The 12,800-nt window shown below is 43.6% G+C and overlaps 1 protein-coding gene across 1 annotated transcript in view; it reads left to right on the forward strand.

Moving 5' to 3' along the window:
* RNF152 (ring finger protein 152) overlaps nucleotides 1-12,556 on the forward strand; it is a 79,722-nt gene extending 67,166 nt beyond the window's left edge. The window contains exon 2 of the mRNA XM_040264275.1: nucleotides 4,577-12,556. Coding sequence (XP_040120209.1) covers nucleotides 4,721-5,335 — 615 coding nt within the window. The 5' untranslated portion in view covers nucleotides 4,577-4,720 and the 3' untranslated portion in view covers nucleotides 5,336-12,556. The remainder of the gene's footprint in view (nucleotides 1-4,576) is intronic.
* The last annotated feature ends 244 nt before the right edge of the window (nucleotides 12,557-12,800 follow it).

The raw sequence follows: 12,800 nt of genomic DNA on the forward strand, positions 1-12,800 counted from the left end.
AATGAGTATGCATTCTGAAAGGACTCCCCACATCTCATTGATTAACACATCCATCATCTCACATCTTAATCTTTTTTTTTTTTCTTTTGGTGAGAACATTTTAAGTTCTACACTTGGAAGATTTCTATTATTCCACAACTATTTCTTGAATTAGTGGATAGATGAGCAGTTGATTATAATATGCACTTTCTGAATGCTATGTTACTATATTTTATTTTCAATAATCCTCTTACTACAGCAAAACCAGTCCATCCTAAAGGAGATCAGTCCTGGTATTCATTGGAGGGACTGATGTTGAAACTGAAACTCCAATACTTTGGCCACCTGATGTGGAGAGCTGACTCATTTGAAAAGACCCTGATGCTGGGAAAGATTGAGGGCTGGAGGAGAAGGGAACGACAGAGGATGAGATGGTTGGATGGCATCGCCGACACAATGGACATGGGTTTGGGTGGACTCCAGAAGTTGATGATGGACAGGGAGGCCTGGCGTGCGGCAGTCCATGGGGTCACAAACAGTCGGACACAACTGAGCGACTGAACTGAACCACAGCAAAATATTTTAAAATGTTTCTCTTTTGATCGTCAGCATTAATTTTTATCAGTGATTATTTCTGACTTTAAACTTTTTCTACATTTTGATTTTGATCTTAAATTGTAATCACCGCAGAGGGGTGTATTCATAATTTCACAAAGGAAATCAGAAAGAAAAAGAATTTTCTCTTTTTAAGGAAACTGTGAAGGAGGTTATCTATATTATCAGCTCTTGTTTCTGGGTGCAAGTGGGGATCTAGGACTAGCAATTATTTCTACAACCATGGTTGAATAGTTTTTTCCAGAGTCATCGTGGTTCCATTCAGAACACATAATTTGGATGCTTTTGATAGGAAATGGTGTTGGGCAGCCTTTATTAAAACATTTGATGCATTCCTTAAACTCCAGGTAAGGTGCACTAAGTTAAGAAATGGAGTAGCCATCATGGTCAACAAAAGAGTCTGAAATGCAGTACTTGGATGCAGTCTCAAAAATGACAGAATGATCTCTGCTCGTCTCCAAGGCAAACCATTCAATATCACAGTTATCCAAGTCTATGCCCCAACCAGTAATGCTGAAGAAGCTGAAGTTGAGTGGTTTTATGAAGACCTACAAGACCTTTTAGAACTAACACCCCAAAAAGATGTCCTTTTCATTATAGGGCCTGGAATGCAAAAGTAAGAAGTCAAGAAACACCTGGAGTAACAGGCAAATTTGGCCTTGGAATGTGGAATGAAGCAGGGCAAAGACTAGTAGAGTTTTGCCAAGAAAATGCACTGGTCATACCAAACACCCTCTTCCAACAACACAAGAGAAGATTCTACACATGGACATCACCAGATGGTCAACACCGAAATCAGATTGATTATATTCTATGCAGCCAAAGATGGAGAAGCTCTATACAGTCAACAAAAACAAGACCAGGAGCTGACTGTGGTTCAGATCATGAACTCCTTATTACCAAATTTAGACTCAAATTGAAGAAAGTAGGGAAAACCGCTATACCATTCAGGTATAACCTAAATCAAATCCCTTATGATTATACAGTGGAAGTGAGAAGTAGATTTAAGGGCCTAGATCTGATAGATAGAGTACCTGATGAACTATGGAATGAGGTTCCTGACATTGTACAGGAGACAGGGATCAAGACCATCCCCATGGAAAAGAAATGCAAAAAAGCAAAATGGCTGTCTGGGGAGGCCTTACAAATAGCTGTGAAGAGAAGAGAGGCGAAAAGCAAAGGAGAAAAGGAAAGATATAAGCATCTGAATGCAGAGTTCCAAAGAATAGCAAGAAGAGATAAGAAAGCTTTCTTCAGTGATCAATGCAAAGAAATAGAGGAAAACAACAGATTGGGAAAGACAAGAGATCTCTTCAAGAAAATTAGAGATACCAAGGGAACATTTCATGCAAAGATGGGCTCAATAAAGGACAGAAATGATATGGACCTAACAGAAGCAGAAGATATTAAGAAGAGGTGGCAAGAATACAGGGAAGAACTGTACAAAAAAGATCTTCATGACCCAGATAGTCATGATGATGTGATCACTAATCTAGAACCAGACATCTTGGAATGTGAAGTCAAGTGGGCCTTAGAAAGCATCACTACGAACAAAGCTAGTGGAGGTGATGGAATTCCAGTTGAGCTATTTCAAATCCTGAAAGATGATGCTGTGAAAGTGCTGCACTCAATATGCCAGCAAATTTGGAAAACTCAGCAGTGGCCACAGGACAGAAAAAGGTCAGTTTTCATTCCAATCCCAAAGAAAAGCAATGCCAAAGAATGCTCAAACTACCACACAATTGCACTCATCTCACATGCTAGTAAAATAATGCTCAAAATTCTCCAAGCCAGGCTTCAGCAATACATGAACCGTGAACTCCCTGACGTTCAAGCTGGTTTTAGAAAAGGCAGAGGAACCAGAGATCAAATTGCCAACATTCGCTGGATCATGGCTAAAGCAAGAGAGTTCCAGAAAAACATCTATTTCTGCTTTATTGACTATGCCAAAGCCTTTGACTGTGTGGATCACAATAAACTGTGGAAAATTCTGAAAGAGATGGGAATGCCAGACCACCTGACCTGCCTCCTGAGAAGTCTGTATGCAGGTCAGGAAGCAACAGTTAGAACTGGACATGGAACAATAGACTGGTTCCAAATAGGAAAAGGAGTACATCAAGGCTGTATATTGTCACCCTGCTTATTTAACTTCTATGCAGAGTACATCATGAGAAACGCTGGACTGGAAGAAACACAAGCTGGAATCAAGCTTGCCGGGAGAAATATCAATAACCTCAGATATGCAGATGACACCACCCTTATGGCAGAAAGTGAAGAGGAGCTAAAAAGCCTCTTGATGAAAGTGAAAGAGGAAAGCAAAAAAGTTGGCTTAAAACTCAACATTCAGAAAACGAAGATCATGGCATCTGGTCCTATCACTTCATGGGAAATAGACAGGGAAACAGTGGAAACAGTGTCAGACTTTGTTTTTTTGGGCTCCAGAATCACTGCAGATGGTGACTGCAGCCATGAAATTAAAAGACGCTTACTCCTTGGAAGAAAAGTTATGACCAACCTAGATAGCATATTGAAAAGCAGAGACATGACTTTGCCGACTAAGGTCCGTCTAGTCAAGGAAGGCTATGGTTTTTCCAGTGGTCATGTATGGATGTGAGAGTTGGATTGTGAAGAAGGCTGAGCGCCGAAGAATTGATGCTTTTGAACTGTGGTGTTGGAGAAGACTCCTGAGAGTCCCTTGGACTACAAAGAGATCCAACCAGTCCATTCTGAAGGAGATCAACCCTGGGATTTCTTTGGAGGGAATGATGCTAAAGCTGAAACTCCAGTACTTTGGCCACCTCATGTGAAGTTGACTCATTGGAAAAGACTCTGATGCTGGGAGGGACTGGGGGCAGGAGAAGAAGGGGACGACAGAGGATGAGATGGCTGGATGGCATCATGAGCTCGATGGATGTGAGACTGGGTGACCTCCGGGAGCTGGTGGTGGATAGGGAGGCCTGGCGTGCTGCGATTCATGGGGTCGCAAAGAGTCGGACACGACTGAGCGACTGAACTGAACTGAAGTTATCCTGCCTCCCAATACCAGAAGGCTAACATTCTTCTCCTCTTTCTTTTTTTTTGATGAAGGCTGTTTGCCAGTTTTCTTTGACAATAATACTTGATTATAATTAGTGAATTAATGGTATTTGCTTTTGGTCCTGTTGATGCAGCCCCAAATAATCATGAAATTAAAAGACCTGACTGAAACATACTAGTGATCCTGTGTATTTTTGTGACCCTTACTGCCTAAAGATTCACTGTTGTTGTTTGGCGGTTGTGGGTTTTTTTTTTTTTTTTGACTCTTTTTAAAGCCATTTGACAAAAAATTGCCTTGGTTCAGGAGATTTGGTGGGAAAGATAACCTAACTGATACCTGCGTGTGCTTCTTTGGTGGCAGCATTTTAATAACCTGTGAGAGAGGAATAGTCCTAACCCACATCCATCCAGTGAGCTGGTTAAGCGACATGCCTAGATTTGTAGAGGTGCCTGTATCTGGCAATGAGCACTTACAGGATGGTGAGCAGAGTCAGGAAAAGAAGGTCAGAGGCTCGAAGGAAAGAAATAAAGGAAATGCTAGAAGCTTAGTGGAAATGAGAGAATTTCTGCAGTGTGTTTAGAAGAACAGTTCAGAAGAACAGTAAGGCAGAAACAGCAGGCTCCCTGTGTAGAACATTTGGGGGGCATTGCTGCCGTCTATGGGGTCGCACAGAGTCGGACACGACTTGAAGCGAAGACTGAAGTGACTTAGCAGCAGCAGCAGCAGCGTACCCTGTAGAGATACTTGTTTCTTTAGAAATAAGAAAAGTAATGGAGGAGAGGGCTCGCTCACTCACTGTCCACTGGACACCCCGGGACTCTTCCAGTCTCAGGAGCGGGAAACTTGTACTCACTTAACCTGACATCCAGACTTTCGAGCAGTGCAGTACATCCATCTCGGCTTGCTGGAAGTAATTCACTTTGTGTGCGTTTTTGTCTCCTTCAGAAATGCGCACGCCTGAGTATGCTGGAAGCCCGTGAGTGCCTCGACCCCCGGCCACTGCGGCGAGCCCCTCCGGAGGAAGCGGGCTGAGCGCGGACTCTTGACTCGGGACCGGCCCAGCCCTGACCTCGGCGCCCTGCGCTCACCATGGAGACGCTCTCGCAGGACTCGCTGCTGGAGTGCCAGATCTGTTTCAATTACTACAGCCCCCGGCGGAGGCCCAAGCTGCTGGACTGCAGGCATACCTGCTGCTCGGTGTGCCTGCAGCAGATGCGGACGAGCCAGAAGGACGTGCGCTGCCCCTGGTGCCGGGGCACCACCAAGCTGCCCCCGGGCTTCTCGGTGTCGCAGCTGCCGGACGACCCCGAGGTGCTGGGGGTCATTGCCATCCCACACACCTCCGAGCACACGCCGGTTTTCATCAGACTGCCTAGCAACGGGTGCTACATGCTGCCCCTGCCCGTCTCCAAGGAGCGCGCGCTGCTGCCCGGCGACGCGGGCTGCCGCCTGCTGCCCGGGGGCCAGCCGAAGGCGGTGGCCGTGGTGAGCGTCCCCGCGGCCGAGCAGCAGCCCCTGCAGCCCGCGGCCCCGAGCGAGGCGGCGGCCGAGGAGCCGGAGCGGCGGGGCGCGGCCAAGAGCTCCAGCTGGTCTGGCGTGTGCACCGTCATCCTGGTGGCCTGCGTCCTGGTCTTCCTCCTCGGCATCGTGCTCCACAACATGTCCTGTATTTCTAAGCGCTTCACCGTGATATCCTGCGGCTGAAGGCGCTGCGCGCAAGGCTCCGTGGGTGCCCGCTCGGGGCTGAGCCGCTGTTGGTGGGGCGATCGCGGTGAGAAGGCGGGCGGTGGGGACCCGCTGACCCCGGGAGCCCGGTGCTGGCCCCGGGGCCCTGGGCCACCATTTGATTATCCGCAGACAGACCCGAAGGGCAGACCCGCGGTCCCCGCGGAGAGCAGGCGGAGCGCTCTGATGCCTGGTGGCGACAGCTTGGAAGAAGGTTGCATGCATCCGCATAATCACCTATTAAGTGGACTGTAATCTGTCATTTCTCCAAATCATGTTACGAGATAGACCTATTCTGCTTAGACGTTAAACTGTTGGAAGTGTGTACCGTGTGACCTTCTCTACATGTGGTAGATTAAAACAAAGATGCTCTGCGTACAAGTAGAATTAAACCTGAAATTCCATGTAAAAGTTCAACGGCAACATGAAGTACTGGTTTCTTTCTTTTTTTTTGAGAAAATGAGACCCTGTCTCCATTTAGTTGCTATGACTTTTTATACCGTTTTGAATGGCACCCAAAGTAAAATCAGTTAAGCGGACAGTTGTCTTTTCAGGAAAACATCTGAAGGAGTGTTTCCAGTGTGGTGTGTTTTGTCGTGTACCCTCGTGTTCCTTCCCTTGTAATTAGAGCTCGCTATGTGTTTATTAAACCGAAGGCCCGACAGGGCAGCAGTAACCTGAGTAATGATGAGAAATGCCTGATCCCACAGGAAACCTACATGCCAATTTTCCTCAAGCCATCTCACAAAATAAGAATTTTCAATGTAAATACTGTGTATTTGTGTGTGTGTAATTTGATTTACCTCAGGTTTCGAATCTTTTCAGAAGAATCCCGGGAGTAAGACTTTGTAGGCGTGAGTGAGTCCAGGCTCTGAAACGGCGGCCACCTTGCGGCCACCTGGACCCCCCCAGCGAGGTGTCACAGACATGTCACTTCCATACTTGCCCCTCTGCTGTGTGTTCAAGTCCTGTATTCTGTAAGGCACAGATGGAGAATATGAAAGAGTCTGCCTTTGCTCCCAGCTTTGGTGTGTTCTACCAGCCGTGAGTGTTGGCGATTGCTCACAGACCTGGGCTGGCATGTGAAGACAGCCCGTGATTATTTCTTGGAAGAGGTTGCTCCATGAGAGTTAGACCACTTCACATTCCAGGTTCTTCTTGTTGGTAAAAGTGAGGTTTTCTCTTTCAAGATATGTTTTTATTGAGAAAAATGGCAAGGTGAACTAGCAATTCACATTCCCAGTTTAAGTGGACTAGCTCATCATAAATTCTCAAACATTCTTAATGTTTAATGGCCTACAGTTGCTCATGAAGAAAGATCTGCTGGTTTTAAATGACACATTCTGTGCCTGCATATGTGTGCATTCAGACAGAGCTGTGAGCTTTACAGTTCTAGTTTCTTTTATGGAATTCATGAAGCAAGTGGTGCGTGTCAAGCCCCCCCGCCCCCATTCGCGGATATGTCCATGTTCCACTGAATTCCTGAAAACGGGACAGAAAAATAAGCAGTGACTGCCTCCAAAAAGTAAGGCTAGAAATAATCCTTAAGACTGAGATAATTTAATTTACCTACATGCTAAGTTTTACCTTCAAGCAGCACAAAATATACACATTAAAGTTATGGCATTAACTGAGATAAAATGACAATATAATGAATAGAATCCCAAGCTAATATTCATTGACATGAGAATTTGATATAAAAATATGAACGCGGGTTTTTCAGATCTTTCAAATTTGTCATTAGCCCTTTAGGAAATGTATTTGAAATCTCAAACTAGAAATTAGGTTAAAATGCCATTTTACTGTGTAAGCTATTGGGCATTATACAACAAATAATCTAGGATTTGTTTGGAATTAATAATTTAGGTATCATATTAGCTGAATACTATCCTGTATTACGTAACCTAATATACTGTTGGGTTAGTTTCAATTTCTCAAACTCTCCCAGGCTGCCGTGATGCATGTCTGACCTAATTTCTATTCCTCCTGGGAAAAAAAAACACAGAAATGTTACACTAAGGATTCTGCATTTCAGATGGACTTTACCCTTGCAATGCTGTCATGCCATATTCAAATTATTTTTGTGAATGATATCTACATATGTTTATGTCCTATATGACATGACTAGCCCTGGAGTGTAGTGTGATAGAATTTTACATGGTCTGTAGGTTATATATAGACACTGACATACGTGATGATACTGTGTTTCTTAGCACAAACCCGTAGAGTACAAATGTCCACATACTTTTTACTGAAAAACAATCCCAATTGCAGTTTAGCAGTGCAAAATTAATCGGCTCTATGATAGATTCTTGACATTACAATTTAAGGTACAATAGCAACCCAAATCACAATTTTTGTGTGAGTCTTACTGATGTAAAACCATTGTTTAAGTGGATTCTGCCTGCTAGTTATTTATTTGTGTACCTGCTTATCAGCGTGCAATCCTGTGTGTGAGTGTGCGCATGTGTGTGGTGTCTCAGCCTGCCGGATAGAATTTTATAGGCTTAGTGTTGTTTAATGTTATCCGGCATCCACTGCTCCGGCCTCTGACACTTACTCATATCCCTGAGAACACGTCTACCCCATGTGACGCAAGCCCGGTGACACCATCGGCCAGAACTCACAGTTCACATCAGTGAAAAAACTCACAACGGAAAGCACAGGAAGTTGAATCTGAAAGCAACCTCTGGTGGCTTGATTTTTTAGATGACTCCACTCAGGCCCACAGAGCTGCGAGACCAGTTTGTTCTGCAGCAAAAGGGGGACCAGGACTTTGCACGGCTGTTTCCTCCTGCTCCTTCCTAGACCTGTCGCCATCTCTGTTGGGCTACAATCTCCTTTCAGGGTGGATGAATACCCTTTACTAACTCAGCTGTTGTTAAGGTCTTTGTTTTTGTAGATTTATATATTCGCTTTAGTTAGCATCTACCTCTCTGGGAAATGAAAGGAGGGTTGATTTAGGGATGAGAATAGACAATTAAAGAGAACATGTGATCTGAATTTCTTGAGTTGCAAAATATTGGTTTCCCTCCTGCCTCCCACTTTATCTGTAAAGGGCAGTGAGTATTGTGTAAATAGTAAACTATAAGAAGCATGGATTTTTCTTTATTAATGATCTTGACATAACCAAGAGAATGCTGAATATGTTAAGTAGAGTCAAGTATGCTATCCAAAAGCATTGTTTTTGGAAAATTTTGTACAATGACCTGAGGCATAGGTTGTGATGAAGAGGCAATAGGTTCTCAGTTCCAGTCATACTTTATGATCAGAAGCCTATAAGATATTTCCTTTAAGAATCTAGTTAAGTTTAATCTTGCACGTGACTTCAGAGTGGTTCCCTTGATGGTTAAACCTTGTACTGGTGTAGCCCTTGGGATCTTCACAATTGGCGCTGCTCAATACAATGTTCTGTGATGCTGGAAATGTTCTAGAAGTTATGCTGTCCAATACAGTAGCCACATTGGTTACTGGGCAACTGAAATGAAATTAGTCTGAATGAGGAACTGGATTTTGTATTTTAAGTTAATTAAATTGATGCCACTCACATGTACCATTATTGGACAACGGAGTTCTGGAGGGTTGTACAGTAGAATCAGGGTGTTAGTGGAGTAAACAGCAAGGTGGAGAAGACAACTTGTGGTTTAGTAACATGCAGTTGACTTAAATTTTTTTTTCCTTTCTGGGCTTAAAAATAAATGATCTCAAGTATGACAGTAAAAATGCATTGATTGCCCTTTGGGGTTATTACTTAGATACTCTGGGCCAAGGAAAAATCAGTGAAGCTTAAAAGAGTGCTTGATAAAGCCCCTTTTCTGGGATCATTAGCTGCCTGTGAATCTATTGTCCAAAAATAGTAAGTAGTTAGACAGTAGCTGTAAAATATTTGACCTGCATGACTTGTACTGTGAAATTGTGTTTAGGGTCTTGTGGCCAAAAAGCAAATGTTACAGAAAAAAAGAAAACAGCCTAATGAAATCCCTCTTCACTCCCAGCATCTTACTCAGACTCCGTCACTGCGTGAGGAAGGTATGTGCTGGAAGAGCGAGCATGCTTTGCGATGTTCACACGCAGTGTTTTGTTTGCCCTTGAAGTCTGCCAGCTCGTCCTTGTATTTGAGGGGGGCATAGGTAGGCATAGTTTTTCAGATGCCAGACTAAAATGTAGGTACTATTTTTAGAGTGAGATTGGACATTGTTTTAATCTTTTTTTTTTTCGTTATCACTGAAATGATTGAAGATTTGAAACCTTGCACAATGACACTTCGTTTGACATTAGGAAAACGTTGCCCATGGAATGTAAAGACCTGAAGGTTATTAAAGTTACTAAAATTGCTTTTTAAGTGAGTAAAGGGAAGCAGAAAATTCAGTTTGAGATATATTTCCATTGATTAGACTCTTCCTGATAGTATTTATTCCAGTCTAGATTTTGATTTAAAGAGCTCTCGTCGTTTTGTTTGAAAACTTGCACTGTGTCTAAAGTGGTTAGTCTGCTTTTTATTGTCCAAAATAATGTTAATCAAATGCATTTGTTTCAGTTTAGCAGATTTTTTTTTAATATAGAACTTGTCAATAAGCAGGACTCTTTAGTTCGTCCTTAAAAATGATTACATTTTTTGCCCAATAATAGATTTTCTTTAGACTCATGAGGAAATTAGAGGCCCAAAGATTACTGGTATGGGAAGAGTGAGATGCCAGTGGTCTGAGTTCCATCTTCTCTTAGAAAAGTGATGCTGCCAACTAGCCAGCATTTCGTTTCCACACGAGGAGTGTCATCAGTCAGGTAACCTGTCATCCTTGACCCAGAAGGAGAAGCTGTCCCTTACCGTTTTCATCATTCTCAGGAAAACGTTACCCACAAAGCAATCCTTACCAGGACGGGAACTGCAGAGGAGAATGAGGCAGTCAAGACAACTCCATAGTCTATTTCAAGAGATGATGACCAGTTGCTGAATTTTGTTAAACATGAAACATTTCTAAAAAAATAAGTGGAAATTCAAGCCATTGACTTTGCTGACACAGTTGATTCATTGTATAAAGATATATATCTATACATATAGGTATAAATATATACATATATATAGGCACACAATTTAGCTGTAACTGAAGCTTAAAAAATCAAGTAAAATGTTTGTCATGTTCTCCAATGTGGGTTATATAATGTTGAATTTAGGTATTAATTTTTCAACAAATGCTATAGGCCGCGTCCATTTTGTTAAACCAGCTATCTTTGGGAGGGTCTATATAACTCAGCTCTCGAGACTTCATATATATGAGGAGGTGAGTTCTACCATATGAAGAACATTAGTGGGTGGGGCATTTCGTTTCTGTCTTCCAAATGACTTATTTTTTGGCTCTGCTCAGGGGGTCGCAAGTAGAGCGCCATTATTCTTGAACTCTTGCCATATGGCTCCATTTTTCTGCACAAGTTTCCTTGCACAGTCGGGCCAATGATTTTTTTTCCTTCAGGATTCACTGCCTGGGGTGTCCCACTCTCTGTATCTCACTTACGATGTGGTGGTGCTCGAAAACACTCATCTCGTTAGCTGGACTTTATTATTCTAGTCTAAGGTTTTTGATACTATTCATATTATGATCTTTTTTAGAGACAATCAGTAATATTTGGGGCAAAAGTACTGAGGGGTCTCTTGAAGTCTGCGATAGCATGTGTTTTCGTTTGTGTTTCAGAGGGATGTTCTCTTATAGCTGGCCTGGTTCTTCTAGAACACTGCTGTTAGCTCATCATGGGATGCAGGGCTGGTAGCCCCTGTGAAGGTCTTCTGTGCTCTCTGTGGGCTGTGTTATAGGATTATTCTAATAAGAGTGTTCCAAAGGGAAGCTCAGTTTTTAATTTGACATTTGCATTTTGAGAATCCAGAAGTGGATGTTTGGATATGATGGCGGTGGAGGAGCATGGGCTGAAAAAGGAGAAAATAGATGAGGCAGGCGCCGCTGGAGGGGGACAAGTTGCGGCATCTATGTCCTCTCTCTTTAGAAAGTGGGCGGACACAGGAGCTGGTGTCTCACCCTGCGCTGCAGAAACTCCCAGTTGCATTTTCCTGGCCGAGAGACGAGCGGACTCTTAGGCAGGCCCTGTGTGGTGGAGGTGGGGATGTGACCTGGAGTCTGTAGCAAAAGAGAGGCAGGCACGCCCAGGAAGTGAGAAGACAGCGGCACCAAGGGAGGAAGCCCTAGTGAGACAATAGCTCCTAAACCAAACAGAAGCTGAAGGTCAGTCGTGGCAGAAACCAGCTGAAGAAAGAACACAGAAGAGTGGGAATTAACTTAGCCAAGCACGATGTGTCATTCCAGCATGGCCCACCGAACTCAATTCAGGATGCGTCAGCTGAAGACACGGGAAGGCGCTCAGCGACGGGAGCGTCCGAGGAGGCCCTGCTGGGCGTCAGTTGGCACACCGTACAGTTTCAGGACCTGCCCTCGGGCTGGCGGTTCAGTCATTTCAGGCAAACTCCAGTGATGTCCTCTTACCTGAGGAATGCAGTGCCCACGCCTGTGGATGTAACCTGAGTTGAGTAGGTTAATAGTATTGGGAAGGCTCATTCAAGAACATTTCGGTTTCTCTCCTGGTGTGGTCATTTATTATATTTTTATTCTACCACTAGTTCCCGTTTCGCTCCATTGGCAGTTGCAGGAGGCTGGTTTCAGCCTGGGACGGTTACACGCTCCCAGCATAAGCCACACAGCTGCTGCACTGAGGCCCTGCCCCTTGGACGGCTCTGCTGGTGGGTTTCCTGGCCTTCTTGATAACTAGTACTCCAGTCAAATGGCTAGATTAATGCTGCTCAGAGGCTGTTAACTCAAGTCCTTGACATGTTTCACTTATAATTCCGTGGATTATTTATTTTAGAATCTTTTTTAAGGGGCCAAACAGCCCTACAGATAAATGAGCTGCTGGGCTGTATAGAGAATATTGTCCAAATGTTGCCAAATACTGACTTCATAAGGGGGATATCAAGCTGCTGTTTATAAATCTGAATGTCTTAAAAGCATTCTTGCTTGCTCTCTCTGTTGTAGGTGGTGTCTTAGCAAGTCCTGAGTTTTTCCAATGAACCCGATTTTAATATATGGTATTTTTGTATGCCAATCTGGTGTCTTGTCCTTTGTATATGTGGTGATGTTGATTTTATGACTACTGTTAAAACACATTTGCTATGATTAAAATTCATGAAATGATTTCAAATAGACTCTTGTGTTGGTTTTCTTCCCCCCAACCTCACGAAGAGAGAAAAAAAAAAAAAAGCTGGCTGGAATTTTCATCATCAGAGACTCTAAGAATTTTAATAGACTTGGGTCATAAAGCAACAAGGAGCTCCTGAGCCAAGGATTTTAAGTGGAGGTGACCTTCAAGTGGCTCCTCTGAGAAGCTAAAGAATGCATTTTGATGAGTAAGTCCAAGTGTGTTTTCGTGCAGTCGGGGTTTTTGT

Source organism: Oryx dammah, unplaced genomic scaffold (assembly GCF_014754425.2).
Source record: "Oryx dammah isolate SB20612 unplaced genomic scaffold, SCBI_Odam_1.1 HiC_scaffold_22, whole genome shotgun sequence".
In the NCBI taxonomy this organism is placed as follows: Eukaryota; Metazoa; Chordata; class Mammalia; order Artiodactyla; family Bovidae; genus Oryx; species Oryx dammah.